General features: G+C 39.3%; 3 protein-coding genes across 3 annotated transcripts; 2 read left to right on the plus strand and 1 right to left on the minus strand.

Annotated features, from left to right (window-relative positions):
* Positions 1–1,111: 1,111 nt before the first annotated feature.
* Positions 1,112–5,667, plus strand: cplx3b (complexin 3b). Its single transcript, XM_033991944.2, has 3 exons — positions 1,112–1,527; positions 3,590–3,677; positions 3,761–5,667. The coding sequence occupies exons 1-3, from the start codon at positions 1,370–1,372 to the stop codon at positions 3,983–3,985; spliced, it is 471 nt and encodes a 156-aa protein (XP_033847835.1). The 5' UTR covers positions 1,112–1,369; the 3' UTR covers positions 3,986–5,667.
* Positions 5,668–6,499: 832 nt separating this feature from the next.
* Positions 6,500–9,049, plus strand: si:ch1073-459b3.2 (growth arrest-specific protein 1). Its single transcript, XM_033991703.2, has one exon. The coding sequence runs from the start codon at positions 7,111–7,113 to the stop codon at positions 7,858–7,860; it is 750 nt and encodes a 249-aa protein (XP_033847594.1). The 5' UTR covers positions 6,500–7,110; the 3' UTR covers positions 7,861–9,049.
* A 1,302-nt stretch (positions 9,050–10,351) lies between these two features.
* Positions 10,352–20,001, minus strand: ulk3 (unc-51 like kinase 3). The gene is made up of 16 exons (XM_033984758.2): positions 19,866–20,001; positions 19,629–19,769; positions 19,382–19,502; positions 19,177–19,272; positions 18,912–19,055; positions 18,725–18,807; positions 18,171–18,326; positions 17,901–18,006; positions 17,727–17,767; positions 17,530–17,632; positions 16,506–16,570; positions 16,290–16,368; positions 15,613–15,653; positions 14,088–14,135; positions 13,937–14,000; positions 10,352–11,472 (listed from the first exon to the last, which is right to left on the minus strand). Exons 1-16 carry the CDS (start codon positions 19,968–19,970, stop codon positions 11,456–11,458), a joined length of 1,410 nt encoding a protein of 469 aa, XP_033840649.1. The 5' UTR covers positions 19,971–20,001; the 3' UTR covers positions 10,352–11,455.
* Positions 20,002–20,779: the final 778 nt, after the last annotated feature.

A 20,779-nucleotide genomic window follows, 5' to 3' on the forward strand; every position in this document is an offset into this window, starting at 1 on the left:
ATAGTGAAACATGCTGGTAAGGCAAATTCCTTCTTTTATTCAATTTCACAGATTATAGGTTTGATTTTGTTCAGCCTTCTCACAGGTGGTGTGTGGAAAGTGTGAGACAGATGTATATGTTTGCAGGACCTAAGCTATATGACAAAAACACACTAAGATGCTGCTCCCTTGCTCCTGATCCACAGGGACCAAAAAAACTAGGCCAGTCTTGGAGTCAGACTGCTGCGAGGATCAGAAGGCACAGGTTGTTGACTGGTGATTAAAGTATCCACACACATTGAATGAGAATATTCCACAGTGAGGAAAAAATCTCATAAACATGAGTCTTATTTTTAGAAATACGATTTTGCAGCTACACATGTCGTCACTGTGTCGTCACTAAGCCATTCTGAGGAATTATTCACATCACCAAACAGCTACTTTAGGCTCATTTACATTATATTTAAGGAGCCACTCGGTTATGGTAGTAACAGACACGTGCCTCATAGTGACATGGCTATGTAACAGGAACTAAAAGCTCTAATTTTAGAACAATCCAACTCCTCGCATCATTCCTGAAATCATAAAGCTGCAGCGTATTCACAGACTCAAATTGTGACTGTGATTCGTGCAGCTGCTAGACTGCTTTTTGAAGATTAAGCCTTCTATACAACAAAAAAAACTGAAGACGGTGGAGGCATTATTTACCATTTACACAAAAATATGTACAATAGGGGCTCCCTTCTGGGGCCAGGACTACCCTAAAAGGGGCTCGGAATCTCAGCGGGACATTCCTGATTAAATAGAGGTCTATAAAATATAATAGAACAATCAAGCTATGCGACTGGACTGACAAGCAACCGTTTGATTCAGTTGCAATCAAGGCCTGTTTGTAGACAAACTCGCCCGCTTCATGACCCTTACAGAGACGCCGTCACCATACCCAGGAGACGCTGTAGGAATGTCACGTGTTGTTTGTCCTCGTCCCCGGAGCCCAGTCACAGCACAAATCAGACGGCGAATCACTGGATCCCGTGCAGCTCATAGTGCAGGCGCGCGCCCAGTCGGCTAGTGCTGGGATTGGGCAAAGGGAGGGAGCATCGCGCGCGGACGGAGCTACGGGATTGGTAGAGATGAGCGCCAAACTTGTTGACTCATAACGGAGCAGCTCCTCTCATCTTTCACGCGCGGAGCTGTCCAGGTCCAGTGGTGCTGAAACTGCCAGTTTCAAACGCGCGCTTGGATTTATACTTCCCATTATTTAAAACTTCTATGTTCTTATCAAGTCCAGCCTTGGCCCGTCTTTAAGCGGCACTTTGTGCGTATTCCTTTACAGCGACCTCAAGAGTTCAACTTCTTCGAGGAAGTGTAGGATCCTTTTGAAAGAATCATGGCTTTTATGGTGAAACACGTGGTAGGTGGCCAGCTGAAGAATCTGACAGGCGGACTGACTGAGGAAAAAACCGAGGCGGAGAAATCTGACGCGGCCGCGCACGGCATGACTCCAGAGGAATTTGAACAGTATCAGCAACAGTTAGAGGAGGAAAAGTAAGTAATCACTCAAGCAGACGATTATTACACTGTAAAAGATCAAGCTGACCGTGCTCAGACTAAAGCCGCGTAATGGTGAGATGTCGTGTTCAAAACGCACCGTTATTGGTAAAAATCAGGCTGCGCACGGCACGGTGCGCGTTTTTCACGCATCATTGCAATAATACGAGCGCTCCATGCACAGCTGCTCCACTCGCTCTGGGAGCTCTACATCTCTCAGCGCACGCAAATTATGTAGTATCCCTTGTAATTTGGCTTTCCTAAGATTTTAATAGTATTCCTATCAGAATTATTCGTCCACTGAAAAGCCAGAGGTTTTAGCTCACACATAAGTTTGCGTGCGTTTGAGCGTTTACTTTGACAAAAGTTAAATTAGGATTATTTGTGCATTAGTGTAAATGAATGATGCGGTGATTAACTGAAACGATTAAAAATGCATTGTATGAAAATAGTCGAAAATGGTCAAGACATCTGTTCTGTCCTAAACACTGAAAGTTAACTAGGCTATATGTAGTAGCCTAAATGCTTATGTTTATGCAATTTAACAGTTTCAATCTTTTGACAAGAACAAATAATTGCCCCAGGGTAAGGGTTAATTAAATGATGTCTATTAGGATTTGAACTTTGATTATTTCTGTCCCCTGAGAAAAATGAAGGACATGCAATGGACCTTCAGATCATTAGCAACAAGGTCATCGGGCAGAGTTGAGGCAGTAGGGATTATTGATTGGCTGATCAAGTCCTAAGAGGTCACCAAGTGTATTTGTATAGTGTTCATTCTACATTCAACATACAATTACTTATAATGGCAGTCACACTATTACAGTCAGCTATAAGTGTGGTTAACACTCTCCAAGGTGCTTCACTGTTTGGATTTAGTGTTCAGCATGAGTAAGAAGTGCAAATCAAGCTGGCAGCATCAAGCTCACAGCACTGAGCTCTATGGGGGGCAAGGCATGACGCCCATAATGTGACCTTCAGTGGAAGTGAGTTATTAGTCCAAGGTGCTAAACAATAGTGCACATCACTAAATAGCCCATGGTGCCCTGATAAAGCACTGGAGGTTGGGGTGGATACTTGTACTTCCATGTCACAGGGAGACATTTTATCACCCTCCATGCCAGGCTGTGCTGACAACTGGTCATCTGATGCCCTTGAGAACATGGACAGAGGCCTTTGTTTATTGGCCACAAGTCGGCATGGGCCTTTATGTATGTAGACACACTAGGCTTTAGGCTTCTTTATGTTAATGTGCACAGCAGTTAGAAACAACAGCCTAGATATAGCACCCCCTAAATGACCTCCTGTTGACAGAACCCTGTGTAACCAACACTTGTGTGTCCCCTTGGCTCAAGATTGTGTTACCGATTTGATATTTTGGGCATACACAATCGTTATTCTTATCACAGCTCAAATGTATTGTTAAGCAGTTAGTCATTTTAAATATTAAGATCATATGCATTTAACAGGGCATTAATAAGATACCAAGATGTCAAAACAAATCAATTCCAAAATTTTGTTGGTAGTCAAAAGCATGCCCTCTACTGGACATTTTAATCCTTATGGTCTGGGTCACAAACAAAAGAACCCACGTATGACATAGATATTTCAATGAAAAAAGATAAACATTCTTCATGAATAGATTTAAAATATTTTCTTGAACTTAGAAGTGGTCATTTGAGAGTAAGTGTCCTGCTTAAATAATACCTATTAATGAGCTTCCACTAGTACTCTGGGCTTACAAAGATAAAGCTTAGTTACAAAGATATGTAGGTGGTGCTCGGTTGTATATAGGCTGACAGTAATCTGTGGATTAGTAGCAGTTCATATCCCTTGGAGAAAGTGGAAATAATGCATCTCCAAATGGCTGTTGATTATTGCATTGTCAGCTACAAACATGTGAAGTAATGCTGTGGATTTTCTAAATATAGTAGTAAATGTAGTAAGTATTTTCATTTTCATCATCTGCAATACGACTGTATTTTATGTTTTTTCTGCTTTGCTATCAGTTTCCTGGAAAATACTGCAATTTTAGTACAAACAAATTTGTTTCTTACAGAAAAGAACGAGAAGCCCATTTTGCTCAAAAGAAAGCTGAGAGGGCTACAGTTCGAACTCATTTCCGAGAAAAGTACAAGCTACCCAAGGTAACAGGGGTATCTTGGTTTATTAATTTTATATAAAAACTCTTGACCTCTAACCCTGTGTTTTTGTATGTGTTCACCTTTAGAATGAAAATGATGAAACCCAAATACAACAGGCAGGAGATGACATTGAGCTTCCCCAAGAGCTGGCCAAGATGATCGCCGAAGACAACCAAGAGGAAACCCACAAGCAGTCTGTGCTGGGCCAGCTGTCCAATATTCAGAACGTGGACATCGACCAATTGAAAGACAAAGCCCAGGCCACGCTGGAAGATCTAAAAAAGCAGACAGAGAACTGCAGTCTCATGTGATTTGGCAAAAAAACACTGATGATTACAAATTTAGTTGTATAAATATTTATTTCTTCTCTCAGAGGCAAAGCTGCTCACAAGGTGGAAATACTCTAGATGCCTTAGCGGAAGTTACTGGAGCCAAATAATGTTTTTTCTCGCTGTGCACAATAAGACTCAAGCCATATAGAAAGAGGCATAATATAATGTAGGGTATGCCATTTAATACATTTAGCCTTTCAGCAGCTCATTTTCATATTGTGTCAATAAGACTTACCTACTCATTTGTGAGGCGTTTCCGATCTTAGGAGCAGTTTCTTCTCTGATGCTGAGTCAATCCTTTGTCCAAATGTATCCCTCTCTATACCTCATAAAGCCAGAATTACCACAATATTACCAACTCTGCAGCAGTCTCATGTGTATGTTCAAGTTATTGAGGTAGTTATCTCGGATCAGCAAATTCATTAACCAGTGGGATGGATTTTAAACATCTACAGTACCAACAGTGAGGAAGCCATTAGTTTAGTTCAGTTGGAACTGCTTGATATTAATTACAATACTATTCAAAGCACAATATAAAGACAGCAATATTCAGTCAAATAATAGCTGTTTTTGCTACTGTGTAGTTCTGCTAGTTATATGGGGATTTTAGCTTTTCTGTACTTCGGTGTGCCTTGGACATCTGTGCAAGGTTGTAGTTCAAGATCTACAAACATGCTGCTATCAGCAATATCAGGCCCTTTGATAATTTTTACTGAAGCCTTGGTAATTTTTTAAGCAACTACACTTTTGTTAGTTTGTCAACAGTCAGTAACATAAAATTACATGGTTTATAGGTATTATTATACTCTTATGTGTCTCTTAACGCAGGTGTGTGAATACATGCAGCCAATCAATTTATACATATTTGCTGTGTATTGCGTATATCTGGTTGCTTATTCTATCTGCAAACCAATCCTGCTCTCCAGATCATGCACTGGTGCCGTCCTCTTCTTGGCCCCTGACCTGTCTTCATTGACCCCTGTGTCTCTGTGGTGCCGTTCTGTGCTTGTGGATTTGTGCTAGCACATGTGAGCTGTCAGTAAAGTCTCTGTGAAATGTGTCCTGTGACTCCGAGTGCTGTCAGTAATGATGGTCACTCCCCTCGGTGTACTGTCCGTGTATAGTTTTGAACATGTAAATTACTGGAGTGATTTATAAGAGGATGATGCTGCTGTTTTTGTTTTTTTTTGTTTTGTTTTTTTCCATATTATGCTACATTTTGCTATTCACATTCATGTACAAAATACAGCTTTTTAATGTTCTATCATCATATTTTGGTTTCTGTTTCCTGGGTGCAATGTACGTGAATGACTGAATTAATATTATACTATTACTGTGGGTGTTAGTGCTAGAAAAAAGAACAATATCAAGGAGAAGAGTTTGAATAAATTCTTTAAAGATAAAGCCACCCATGTATAGTCAAGAGACTATAATAAAGGTTGGAAAAGAAGCCATAAAGCAAGTGTTTGCTTTGTATGAGTGTGCAATATAATCAGTATCAGTTACTGTTGTACTTGTCTTGTCATGCTGTTAACCAGAAATTTAAGGAAATGGCTGCCAAGACATGCCGTTTCCTCCTGTGTTTATTTCTTTTTCAATGCTGTTTAAATATTGAAGTGTATATTGCGTTAAAGTTGCAATAAACCTATTTTTAGGATCATACATTTAGTTCCTTTGTTCCACTGGCACCACAGAGTTTGTTCTTCTGCTTAAACACCAGATGGAGACATTCGTACATTTATATTTTCACATCTGAATAAAGATCATTACACCAACACTCCATAATCACACAAAGGCAAGAATGATATAAGCGTCATACATTTTAGGGAATTTTAGGGGAGTTTTCTTCAGTTTTATCCGAGATATATATATATACACATGCACACACACACACACACACACACGTTGATTTGCATTAGAAAGGTAGAAGAGTCTGAGCTAATGGTAGTTTCAAGTGTGTTGTGAAAGGGTTTAGCTGTAAACTATATTGATGCTTAAACCCTTCCCATTGATAGGCCTTAGTGCGTGAACAATCTTTATCTGAAGAGACACTGGGCCACTGCATGGCCAATCTGACACTGACACAATTGAGGTGAAACGGGCCAGAAAATACTATTCTCTGCCATTCTTGTCCATCAATCAGGGATTAATGCTATGCAGAAAGACTGGCAGGGGGTATAAAGGGGCGGAATAGGTAATTAACATAGAAACAGAAAGCAATGTGGACGATTATTCCTTAAATGCAAAGTTTGCGCGCTGCATTTACGATACGACTGTGCTTCGCAGATGTGAAGTTCTGGCAACATAATGCGTCATACCATCCCCTCTTCATCCACTCCGCATGCATTGCAATAGACCACAGAGATTCTTAAAAAAAAAAACACAAACCATAAACATTTTCATCTTGCCCATCTTGTCACAAATGGAAAGGATTCGTTCACAAATACGTTTGCTTCAGGCCTCGGTATGGGACACACGGTTGACTCCGGCATGAATGACGACCAATCACTGGCCAGAACTGAAAATGAGAGCCAGAGAGGGGGGAAGGAAAAGTTTTCTTTCTTTTTTCAACAGAGGGAGGGGTGTTGTGGGGAAATGTTCGGTGGACCGTGAAGCGTAACAGCAAGAAAGAGGACAAAGACACACATAGCGGGACAGAATGCAAGAGAGACATTTTAAACGAAAATCACGGAACGCGCATGCAGTGGTCAGCGCTTAAGAAAGCGAGACTCGAACTTTGAAGCAACTATGGCAAGAAAGAAGACTTTCAAGAGGGTTGTGGACGATAAGCGTGGTTAAGTGTGCGAGTTAACTTCGGACAGCCCCGAGGGGCATTCATTTTGGAGTCTCGCAGACTCCACTGCGGGCCTGGAGGAGCGTACAAGGCCTATTGCCACTTATCGGAATGTCCGTTTCTCCGTCACGACTTTTTTTTCATCAAATGACAGTGAAAGGAGACTTCCGGCTACTTATTGTAATTCTTCTGCAGCGTTCAATTTACAGCATACTGGTATGAGCCAAGGTTAATGCTCCGCAAACTGCCCTTCCGAGACGCTCATTGTGTAAGTTGCCCTAATGTTCTGATGATCTAAGTTCATGCAAAAATGAGATGGTGGTGTAGCGCCCTGGCCTTTCTCCCTTGGGTGCTTGTGGCATTGGACGCCCAGCTCATCTGTTGGCAGGCGCTGCTCCGGTGCCACGAGGAGCCCGAATGTGAGCTTGCCTACAGTCAGTACTTGGCGGCGTGTGAGGGCAACCTCCGAGGAACGCGGCAGCAGTGTCCGAGCCACTGTATAAGTGCACTAATCAGACTGAACCACACTCGCAGCGGACCGGACCTGGAAAGCTGCGACTGCGCTCAAGACGCGGATTGCGTAAAAGCCAAAAGGGCCATAGAGCCGTGCCTCCCCCGCAGATACCCTAGTGACGCCGGTGGTATTGGATGCATGGAGGCCAGACAGCGCTGCGAAGAGGACAGCAGCTGCCACACCTCCCTCACGGCCTACTTGTCATACTGTGGCCAGCTGTTTAATGGCAGGAAGTGCTCCTCCAAATGTAAAGCCATCATTCAGCAGATGCTCTTCATCCCAAATGGTATGCTGCTAAACCGCTGTGTTTGTGATGGGGTGGAGAGGCCCTTCTGTGAAGTGGTCAAGGAGAACATGAGCAAGCTCTGCTCTATAGGAGATCAGAGTGTAATTTCAGACCTGCCTGATGTAGAGGACATCTACGAGGACGAGGACTATGATCCCAGAAGTGACAGAGAGCACACGTATCTGGACTACTCGTCTGCTGCACATCCACTGCCTAGCTGTGTAACTCTTCTGATTCCTTATTTAGTGTGGATTTATTAAAGACAGTTTCTGTTCTTCCGCTCTGCTCAGTGCACTCTGGATCTTGTGGGGATTTGGCTCAAAACTCTACAGCATCAAAGCATTTCTGCTGGATAAGAGACATGATTTTCTTCAGCCCTGGGCCTCTTTTCCATTCAAGTATCACTTGGTTGTAAGCACAGTAGCAATTTATTTAGGCATTACACAGCCATACAAATTGTATAGCATTTTGTCTTGCACATAAATCTCAGGAAAAGTGTTCTGTATTTTGTATTACCCTGGTAGAATTATGAATACACTTTTCCCATGCAAAGTAAATTTGGTTGCCAGCCTCAACCCACAGTAAGCGCTTTTGGTGTTTATTTGGTTTGCTGTCAGTGGTGTGGTGCTTGGAGTTTGACTTTATTAAGACCTTAGACAAACATTGGACACATCCAGGCTGTTTGCTTTGCTCTCCATTTGGTGGGGCTAGGCATTGTTGCAGCAACCACACTTCAAATATTTGTGGGAACAGTCAAAGGACAAGCGAGGGTTGGGATCAAGTACTTAAATTAACTAAAGCGCCTCTCCAGCTCTCTGTCTGGGGCCCATCCCCCTGTAAGATTGCTTTATTGAAGTTTTCCTGGACCCTGGTCCTCCTCCCTCCTGTGTGCCCCTTGCCCCTGTGCCTTTAAAACACCTCTGTTTTTATTGCTGCTTTCACACCAAAGCAGTGGCCCAAAACAACTTGTCGGCTGCTGCTGGTGAGAACTAAATATTTCACATGTAGCATTTTTTTAAAGAAAATAAGTAATGGCTAACATACAATTTTTGAATGGCCAATGCTGTTTGAGAAGTTTACAAAGAACCAGTCTCTTTAAATCTCTGTCTACACAAGAACTTTCTTGAAGAAAAAAAAAAACATGTGAACCAGGTTATGACTAAAAGAGACCAGATGTGCAGTGTTAGTCACTTTTTCACAAAACTCCAGATTGCATTACTCTTCGATTGTTTATGCTATTTGTATTGTTACTGAAAATAAATGTTATATTTTGTAGGCAAGCTGACATTTAGTACTTACAAACCTTTTCAGTCCTGGACATTATTGAATGTTAACTTATGAAGCTACACTATGAAGAATGTGTAAATATTTTGAAGTTATGCAGAAATAAGCATTTGTCGGACCACTGTACAATGCTGTACTGTACATTGTAAGGACATAACATCATGATTACTTTTGACATTTTTTTTTACAAATTTTAAGTGCCTGACAAAACAATATGTTTTATAATAAAATGTTCATGACATTTGTGTTTTTACTATTATAAATCTCTTACATGTTGCATTCAAACTATGCTACTCATATTTAAAAGCAGGCCACCATGCCATTTTATTGTGTCTCTCAACATGTTTTAGCCTGCTCTAACACACAAGTAAAAATATAAATGTGTGCAGCTGTACTATAAATTGACCACTAGAATGATTCAACAGCAAACCAGTCAGTCTCCAGCTTAATTCTAGGATCAAAATCAAAATAAACACATGAAGAGAGATCTTGGGTAATGGAGGACCATAGTAGGACAGAGTAGTACAGAGGCACCTCTGTGCTGGAGCCCATTTTCTAAATGATCTTTCCTAAGTATTTCTCTCAAACAAATCCCTAACTCTTTTCAATGTTTGAAAGTAGGAGTGACCTGAGGATTTACACAGCCATTGTCTCTCAGAAGTACAATGTTCCATTCATGATAGCCATCTAGCTACAATGAATGGCTGACCCAATCTGAGTATGGGGGAGAAATGGGGGAGTAGCAAGGAACCAGGAATCTATAACACACAGACGTTTTTTATGGATGAGGTTCAATGCCCAAATGAATAAGTGCTCACTAGGAAGCATGGGCACTGAGAGGCGACACTAGAGCTGCAAAAACAGAGGCTGATTAAAGCCATGATGTTGAAGTTGGTGGTCAGGCAGAGGAGCCTATGGGCGCCTTGATCGTGGGACAGGAGAGGTTTCCATTTTAGATTCTTTCTATTTAGTTGTGGGTTGAGACTCTACAGATATAGTCTTTGCTTTTTGAGGGTAATATAAATTGGCGTAACTCCCAGAAACAAGCAACAAAGCAGGGGAAAAAAGGTCAAATCTGAATCCAAAGTTTCCTGGCAGCAAAATGTTCATGTCATAATGAACAGAAAAAAGGCTGAGCCAACATTGTGAGTGCTCAAACCAATTACAGGCCCCTCCCTCTCTTGCAGCAGTACTGAGTGGGTCTACTGCTCTGGGTTTAGGGAAAAGGCCCCTCTGTTCTGCTGTACATTCCGGCACTGATTTACACCTGGCAGGGCAGGTGTGCGTCATTAGCTGACTGGTCCCGCCAAGAGAAAACAGTATGCTCAAATTAAATGTTGAAATTTGCAACTTTGCAGAAATGATCAACTGTACTTTTAAAGAAATGAAAAAAAAAAAACATTATTATTTTGTAAAGGATGCTCTCCCAACATTCACATGAGTCATATATATCAAATGTCCTTACATTCCCTTGCCTGCCATTCTTTCTTCCCTCTTGTCGACATAAGCCAGCATTCTTCCCAACTGTCCTGCGAGATGATGATGATGGCCAGTAACAAACAACACTCACACCTTGTCTTTCCATTCAGGTTCTAGATAAAAACAGCATTGTAACATTATTGTATCATACAATTTTATTTTATAATAAATAGATTGTAAAAAAAAACCTCAGCTGTACAAAAAGTCAAATTAATTATACTCCACACTTACATTCACAGTGTAAAAGATTTAAATGCAGTACTTTTTAGAATCATATTTGCATTCTGCAACACTGTCCCTCTGTCCATTTCACAGAAGCTAAGATAAGCAAGCTTGATAACAGAATCATTCAGCGTATCCCATTTTAGAACTAGTGCCAAATGGAGAAAAAATCCAGTCTAGTTTTACCCTCAAAGTGAAGAGCGGAATCAGTGGCCAAAGCGCGGTGAGCTTGTGGTCAATCCAAAGCAAAGGCAGCTAGTATGTGATTGTAAACTGAGACAGTAATCTTGAAAATTACAAGAAAAGATCAAAAGTTAACCATTATCGGTTTGCATATTCCAGTCAAAGTATACATTTCCTTACCAGTTACCATAAGCAATCATTGAATTCCATATTAGTGAAAACAGTAGTTTACAGTATAATTTCAGTTCACTATAATCTCCATATTTCCAAGTCAAGACAAAATACCTCCTTGGCCTCTATGTTGGTTTATCCTGACAGTGGTGTGCTGTACTATATACTGGCGCACAAGCTTCTCAGCATTTTCATATGATCAAGGCCAGGATGAGGTGACTTTTAAATTCAACAGTGCAGCATTCAAGTTTCACAAATCCACAATTTAAAAGATAATTATGCAAGTCATATGTTTTCCCTCAATAAGAATAAACACCGCACCAGCCAAAATCATGCAGAGAAAACATTCCAGATGCAACCAAAACATGAGCCACTTCAACTTCAGCAATGTGAGCGTGTTAAGGTGCACTGTTATTTGCCTAGTCAGGTGAATGTTTGGCTCCATGTCGAAACTTTTCCCATATGGGCGGGATGTTACTCTCATAGTTGTCCGCAGTCATTCCTCGTTGAGCTTGTCTATTGCAAACAGCAAGCTGCAAAAAAGAAAAATCAAATTGATCGCTGTGCATTAGTTGAAAAACAAACAACAATTCTGATTTATTTGAAATATATCAGTAGATTCTAAAATGTCTGGGTAATCCCTCAGTTGTTCGGGTCTGATCCATCGCAAAAGACAAAGTTTAAATCTGTCAACTGGACAAATGAAGGAATGAAGACATTTCCCTGCTTATCCAAGCTGCTTTTTCAGTTCTGGTCTGACTGCTGGTGGACACTGCCTTATATCTATCTGAAGGGAAGGGCTGACTGAACTACACTGAAAGTGTAAACTGCTATTGTCATCAGTTTCAGCCTTTAATGGCCCTATTCAACCTTTAATGGCCCTACTCTTTGTCCTTCCTTTTGTTTGCTTTGGGTCTGAGGATGGAATCATAGATTTGTGAGAGATTATGTCTCAGACCCCCATTCCTGTTTAAGGAAGGACTGCCTTTCCTAACAAAAATAGCTTCTTCAACTCCTCTCTCAAACCATTTCTTTTCTCTGGCTAAGAGAAAGGGAACGGTTAGAGGTAGAAATGTTCAGGAAACCCACACACACTGACCAATATCTGCAGTACCAATACCTGATTCACACCATCCACTGCAGCACAAACTCGGAGTTATACGTACTCTACAACAGTGCAAGTGGTACCCACAAATACAGAAGGAAAAGTGAAGGAGGAACAACACGTGGAGGAAGCACTGTCTGCCTGTGGTTATCCAAAATGGGCCTTCAATAGATCGCATCAGAGGCGTCTGCCTTCAAATGCAAACTCAAATCCAACTAGAGCCGTCCAACTAGAGGCGTCCAACGCGTTCTTGACACCCCGATGTGAAAGCACCATAAGAGAGCTAAAAAAGAGGACAACATGGAATCTGAATCTAGAAGGATAGGCGTAACTATTCCTTACACTGTGGGTGTGTCGGAAAAACTTCAGAGAATTTTCAGACAGTATAAGATTCCGGTCTATTTCAAACCTAAAAACACTTAAAGACAGAAACTGGTTCACCCAAAGAATAAAACCCTGAGCCATAAACAAAGTACTGTAGTCTACTCCATTCAGTGTAGTGAAGAGTGCAGTGAGCGTTACATTGGAGAAGCTAAACAGCCACTCCATAAGAGAATGTACCAACACTGATGTGAGAGATCCTCTGGACCCCAGTCTGCCGTACATTTGCATCTCAAAGCCACTAACCACTCCTTTGAAGACAGTGAGGTTCAGATCTTAGCCAGAGAAAAAAATGGTGTGAGAGGGGAGTTAAAGAAGCTATTTTTGTTAGGAAAAAGAATCCTTCTTTAATCGGGAATGGTGGCCTGAGACACAGGCCCCCATTGCCCAATCATAGATCTCACAGATCTATGATTCCATCCTCAGACCCAATGCAAACAAAAGGAACCAAAGGAGAAAATTAGTAGGGCCATTAAAGGCAGAAACTGGAGGCAATAGCTGTTTACAGTCTCAGTGTGGTTAGCCCCTCCCTTCAGATAGATATAAGGCAGTGTACACCAGCAATCTGATCAGAACTGAAGAAGCGGCTTGGATGAGCAGCGAAACGTCTTCACTCCTACAACAATTAAAACTTTGTTTTTTGCTACAGATTCTAAAATATTATTATTGAGTTTTTCTTGCAACTCACTCTTGTACAGCTGCTATTGGATCCATGTCAATGGTACAACTGTAATGTAATGACTGTACTGTAATATGGTCTTTAGTAAAGTAACAGCAGGGGAAGGACACACCATTCTTCATGATACTTGATCAGTCCCTTGAGTCATCTGTGCCTTTCATTTACTCCCCTTTATAAAATCCTCTTGCCTTTTCCCCCACATTGTCATTAAGATCAGAGTACACATTTTGGTAGCTAATGCAGAGTTGTTATAGAATGTTTGGGTCACAATAACTTTATGAAATTTAAAATCAAAATCTGACATACTGTTCCTTTAAACTTGACCTATCCAGATATAAAGTAAATATGTTAAAATGTAATGCTGTTTTTTTTTACAATCTCTCATCTGGTTTCCAATTCTGAAATCCAGTTAGTTTAAATTTAAAAGGACTTTCTGTGATCTGATTCACCATTACTTAAAGCCCAGCGCCTGAAGCCAATCCTTAAACAGTGCTAGGCCAGCCCCTAAGTGAATTCTGGAGGTTCTGAGTGTTCACATAACACATGACCAGTTCATATACTGAGATTTATATATATCACATCTGCCTCTCATGTCCAACCAGGAAGTAAAATTATAAAAATGTAAATTTGTCAAACTAGCTATACTATGCAAAAAAACAAAACAAAAACAAAAACACACAAAATATTAATAATTTATAATATATAATAAGAATGAAAGAAACTGTATGTAACCTGTGCTCTTACAGTTACTTACAGAAAAGGTATTACAATCACAACTAAGTTGCCAGCTCAGTGCTGTTTAAAGCTGGGATCTTTTTTTTTTTTTACTTACAACTTTTCACAGAGTCTGCAAATGATTCACGATCCATAGAGACATCACTCTGAGTCTCCTGCATCTGTAAAATGTATAATAAAAAATAAGTATTATTCTACTGGATTTATGTCAAGCATTTTACATTACTGTAAATCTGATGCATTCTTACCTTGATATGCTTTTTAAGGTACTCGGCTCTGGTCATGAGGTTTTTAATCTGGCCAATCATTAAAGATACATATTAGCTATGACAAATAGAAGTTTAGAAGTAGGGAGGAGAGGGGGTTAAAATTACTGTATAAAAAGCATGCTACTGATGAGTGAGTACACTGCTGCTTTAAAAAAAAAAAAACTACAAATGTTTTAGTAAATATTTACTGTGACCACAGGGTTTTGGTAGCCGGCACTAACCCACAACCACAGACCTTTAATCACATACCCTTTAATCAACCACTAAAATAAATGTGGAAGAAATATAAACATACACTCATAAAAATATAGTTTCATAATACACATGTCAAAATACATTGGTGCAGTGTGGTAGTAAAAAAAAAAATTAAATCAAATTGCAGTATATGAACACATGGAGCCCAGCCGTGCTGCTTGTTGGGTCTTCAAGATTCTCACACGCACATATGTTTCTGATCTTATCCCGCACAACCATCTCCCTAATGCTGTGTTAGATTATTACAGCCACATCTGAATTTACTTAAGACAAGCACCCATAAAACTTCAATAGGGAGGTCTACGACCCACTTGAAGACCTTCCATTCTTCTATATAAGCTGAAAAAATGTTACTTCATTGTGAGCATTTGCTATACATTTTTAAGTAGAAGTAAACAGTTGACCCCAAGAATCTGGCCAAATGATTTTATTTTTTCCAAAATTTTGATTTACATCAGAGTTCAGTCGACTCATTTAAACAACTAACCATTTATTTACTTGCTCAATTTTCTCAATAATTGTTTTGAAAATTCACCAACAATGAGTATGGAAAGATAAATGTAAAGCTGCCATTTTCATGAAATGTTCCAGATATTAGTACCACCCTAAGTAATCTGCACTATCAATCAGCTATGTGCAATAATGTAAAATGATACAGGGAAAAGGTATTGGACACATTTACAGACAATCCTTTAATATCTCGCAGAAAGAGTTTGTTGGATTTCAATAGTTCAACACCCCTATGCCAGGCACACCTGTAATTTTGAAAATGTAATGTGAGTAGCACCTTTGGATAAAAAATAACATGTTTTAGAGAACTATGCCAATTGGCAAACGATGTAACTATTGCAGTTCTGAACTGAAGAAGCGGCTTGGATGAACAGCGAAACGTCTTCACTCCTACAAGATTTGTCCAGTTGACAGATTTAACTTCGTTGTTTCCTATGGATCAGACCTGGACGACTGAGGGTCTACACAGACATTTGTAGTAATATATATAAATTCTTAAGTGTTTGATCAAATTCACACCTTTTTTCTGGGTTAGGTAGTGCTGTTAATAATATTTAAGACTGACAGATGATTAATTCCATCCATTTTTGGAGGAGACCAACACAAATGGGAAAGCCTTGGGTCATGTGATATATACAATTCAGTATGTTGTTTGATGTAGGTGACTAGCTAAGGGCTTGCTGGATTTGACAGATAGTTCATTCTTTGTCTACTGGAGCAGATAGGCTTGCCCACTCACCTCATTGTGGAGCAGTTCCTTCCTACGGCCTGGAGGCTCGGCTGCTCACCATGAGAGAAGATACAACATAATGAGAAAAAGTAAAGGAGAGAGTGTACCCAGTTGTTTGTTCAAGAGGGTGTATTTTTCTTTTCTTACCCTAGTGTGTACTAGGGGGCTCTGTATGGCAGAGTTTTTACTATTCTAGAGAGGAGAGATTGAGGAGGAAAAGCAAAGAGCTTTTAGATTTACAAAGATCTAGTATTTTTTCTCTAAAACCCATCAGCATCATACAACAAAGTTCACCGAAACAGTACCAGTTGCTCCTGTGACATAAAACTTTTTGTAGAAGAATAATAATATAAACTGGGAATGCAGCGGTCTGGGCCTTAATCCAGATCAAAGCCATATCTGGATCCTTCCTCCTCCATTTAGCTGATCTTCCAGATGAGATCATGAGCGTAATATACAGATGAATTTGTGGGCCGTTACTGAAACTCCTTTTGTGGTCTTTTTTGTCCTTTGCAAATTGCTTTAAACACACACTAAAGTACAATCTGAGTTTAGAGTAGATTATATAAATTACCGGTACGTGTTATTTTCCAATAAGAATGAAGATGCAGCTAAACGTAACAATATATACAAAACCTATATTTGTAAGTAGGTGCTAGCATCAAAAATGTATAAAGCAGATGTACCTGCTAATGCCAGCAGAAGTTCACCAAGGCACTGCTGATATAAATCTAGGGCCTCAAAATCATCTAATCCACTCTCCTCCTGCAAAGAAAATGTGAGAAAGAGGGAACACAGCTATAGTCTATATCCACCATAATAAATATGTGCACACGTATGAATATATGTTAAATTGTGTAAAAATAAACAGCACAACATTTGAAAACAAAGAATCAATATACCTTTGCAATGGCAGTAGATCCCATATCTAAAGCAGCTAGCAGTCGTGGGCGGTCCCTTGACATTTCTGAACAAGAACAGACAATTACTCTTAACCTTTATCTTTACTGAAATGCCCTTTTGTGTTTTTAGATTTGTCTCTTGAGTTGGGATCAGTTGAGATCAGTGCAGTGATAAAAAAAAAGAAAAAAATCACCTGAGGCTACTTGCAAAACTAAATCCATACTAAATTGCTAAAGACTTTGAAAAAGTGATCCATATATTCATTACAATGTGCCTCAACTATTGTAACTGCATTTATTTTAGCTCAAGCCTTTCGATTGCAGTTGCAAAATGTGGCTCCTTGTTATTTGTCTGATCTTTTTTTCCATCATGTTCCTGTCAGAATCATAGGTCCTGTCTTTTAGCAATGATGTACAGGACTTTGGCTACCTGGAATCCAGAATACACTTCTTCAATATTTTACAAAGATGTGAGTCTGTTCACCAGTGAACCTCAGTGACCAGACTCACATCTCAGTGACTCGGTGATTGACAGGTGGAGTAGCCAATCGATGACATTCATGGTCTGCCGGTATCGGAAAAAAATAAAGGTAAAAAATATGACAGAAAGCTGAAAAACATCATACATTTTTCTGCAGAATCAATGATCGAAGCATTAAACTATGTTAATCTGAGGTGAAATAAATTGGATTTTATTTGTAAATCATATGTGACCAATGAGCTCCTTCATTTCACATGTTACTGGAAAAGAACAAATCTGATTGCATTATCACGTTTGACTGGGCTTGAGAGGCAACGGAGGGAATGGGGACCAGACTAATATCAATTTGTTTAAAAAAAATACATTTTGGGGCAATTTAAGATGCATGTAGTATAGATATTCATTTTACATAGACAGGTGTCATACAAAACCACAAAATAATGTTACTATGCCAAAGTACATGTGTGCACAATGTATGTCTGCTTTGTACTGTAAAGTATTGTCTAAAAATGATAAATAAATAAGCTAAATTAGCTGTAATACCTCGCAGGAGATCCCTTGCAGTTCGGGCCTCCTCAAAGCTCACTCTATTGTCAGATGCCATCAATGCTTTCAGTTCTTCAGCTCTAGACACGTACTGGCTGACCTTTTGAAGCAATGTAGTCAATGAGATAGGACAGTGAATATCTATGAGAAAGTGTTGAAGAATCTAAAGAGTGGTTTGAGGCTTTCAGAGGTACCTTCTGCCTTAGGGCATCTTTGCGTAATCGATCTGTTTCATCTAAGGAATGGCAGTTAAGTTTTGCTTTAGTTAATAAAAAAACAACAAGAACAAGTACACTTTGGAAATGCAATGCTATCATTAATTCCGGCAGATTTCACAGACAAAATATGAGAGTGGCTGTGACTCTTACAGTGAATTGCTGGGACAAAGTGCTCCAGAGCACTGCAGTAAAAAGAGAGTGCAGCACCCCTATCCCCCTCCTGGTCCTTCTGAACAGCCTGCATCACCAAGTCCTTCTGAAAAGAGGCAAAAGAAACCATAATGAACGCAAACTGTGGCAGCTTCCTACCCTTTATGAATGTATGTATGGATCGTAATGAGTGAAAGCACATGCTTTGCAAGTATGAATGGAACATGTGCTTAGTCAATCACACCCATGTCTCTCCTCATATTCTCTTACTGCTTTTCCAAGGCTCTCTCCGCTTGGCATGTGCTCCAAGTCCACAAAAGGGTGCGTAAAAAACTCTGCAAAGGTGATACGGGCATCTGGATTTCTCTCCAGCAAACGCAACAGAAGGTCCCTGCAGTCCTTGGATACCCTAGTCCCTGGGGGGAGCTGAACACAACACGAGTGTGTATATATATATATATATATATATATATATATATATATATATATATATATATATATATATATATATATATATATATATATATATATATATATATATATATATATATATATATATATATATATATATATATATATATATATATATATATATAATGTATGTGTGTATATATATATATATATATATATATATATATATATATATATATATAATAATGTATTTTATAAATCTTTGCATAGAAAGAACCACAACAAGCCATGTTTTTTTTCTAAGTTCTGAGCAGAACAACCTTAACTCACAGCAAAATTGTACCATCTAGTGGTCGATAAAATTGAGACGCTTTTTAGTTCAAGAGATTTTCACAATAATGAACAGCACTTACTTCAATAGGCTGGTTACTGCGAATCTTGTCCTCCAGTTCGGCATATGACCGTGAAGCAAAGGGTGCTCGCCCAAACATTGCCTCTGAATGCATATAACATGTTTAAAGACAAAACAAATACTGTATGCTATTTATTTTCAATGAGGCATGTTACATTACATGATATGTAAACCTGGCTGTAACTCACCATAAAGGATCACACCCACAGACCAGAGATCGACTCGAGAATCATACTGCCTTCTGCAGACCATTTCAGGAGCCATGTAAAGAGGAGATCCTCTCAGCACACTCTGCTCATCCCAAGGTGACATGTACTGGGCAAAGCCAAAATCTACACATAAAAATTAAGGACTGAGTGAAAAGATGAGACAGCAGGAACACTAAGTCTTAATTTACAGTCAGTTATAATATTGATCAAACACATTTATTTATATACTGTATGAAGAACAAACCTGCTAATTTAAGAACAGAACCACTTAGAAGAATATTTTGGGGCTTTAAGTCAAGGTGTGAAATATTTTTCTCATGAAGAAACTGGAGGGCACATGCTGTTGGCACATGCAGATACATTACAGTGAATGTTATCATATCTGCCCAGTAACAGACACTGCATTTGAAAATCTGAGTTTTAAAAATGTTGACAGGTTACTTAATTACCAATCTGTTGTAAAAAACGCCTAGCAATTCTTTCAGGTAAAATTCTGCGACTGCGAATGAAGCGGGAAAGGTCCCCTCCCGAACACCACTCAAGAATCAGATAGATGTTTTCTGCATCCCACTGCAGACAGAGTGACTTAAAATTATAATTTATTTAATTGTAATCTATAATTTCTGCACTTTATCAGCAAGAACCAGTTCCAATCTTTTCTCACTCATTTCATTTGAAAAGCAATTTATTGCCTACCTGAAAGTCTTTCAGCTGAACTATATGTGGATGTTTTACAGTTTTGAGAATTTCAATTTCTGTGAGAAGATTTTCAGTTGAAGCCTTATTCAAAGTCTTTTTTCCAACTACCTTCACTGCAACCACTTCTCTGCTGTCACCCTGAAATGTTATACAGAAAAAAAAAAAATTGAATAGACATGTAATAACTTAGAATTATTTTATACCAGGACTCATGTATACCCATAGGCCACATACCTTTCTGTAAGCCTTGTAGACTGTAGCATAGGTCCCACTACCCAGACGTTCTGTGAGTATAAAGTCTGCTAGTTTAGGGGGGGCAAAGCTGGAGGTTGAGGCCATGCTAATGACAACATCAATTACTCATGCCACATCTGAAAGATATAAATAGCAGTGTTAAAAGAGAAAAATAGCTTTTGAATACCAAGAATTAATACAACATTTTAATATATAGGGGTAAAAATAGTTGGTGAAATATCTGTGTAATCCCTTAGTCATCCAGGCCTGATCCATAGTAAAAGCCAAAGTTAAATCTGTCAACTGGATGAAAAGTTGTAGGAGTGAAGACGTTTCACTGCTCATCCAAGCCACAACTTCAGTTTTGGTCAGATTGCTGTAAACAGCTATTGTTTCCAGTTTCAGCCTAAATGAGCCTACATTCAATCTTAATGGGCCTAATGGCTCTATATATATTGTTCTCTTTGTTTCCTTTGTTTGCTTTTGGTCTGAGGATGGAGTTAAATATCGGGGACAGGTGATGTCTAAGGCCCCCATTTCTGTTCAAGGAAGGATTGGCTTTCTTAAAAAAAACTGCTTCTTCTGATCTCGGATTGTGGATATCTAAAATGAGTCTTCAATAGATCTAAGAGAGCTAAAAATCTTGGGTAAATCTTGTTCATTTTACCTTTTCAAGTTGTTGATCTTTTGGGACTTGACAAAACTGAATGTGAGTTTTTCTGTTTTTATTTAACTGAAATTTTAAAAATGAATAATTAATTTAATGAATGCATTTGGAAAACAATTTGTTGTATACTGAGCCTTGCATATTCATGCTTTGCTACATGTTACAGGCCAAATCTCTAATGTCAAAAAGTTTGCCCACCCCACTAGACTAGACCCACTGCACTATATTGCAACAAAAATCTGCACTT

Source organism: Periophthalmus magnuspinnatus, chromosome 3, assembly GCF_009829125.3.
Source record: "Periophthalmus magnuspinnatus isolate fPerMag1 chromosome 3, fPerMag1.2.pri, whole genome shotgun sequence".
NCBI lineage: Eukaryota > Metazoa > Chordata > Actinopteri > Gobiiformes > Gobiidae > Periophthalmus > Periophthalmus magnuspinnatus.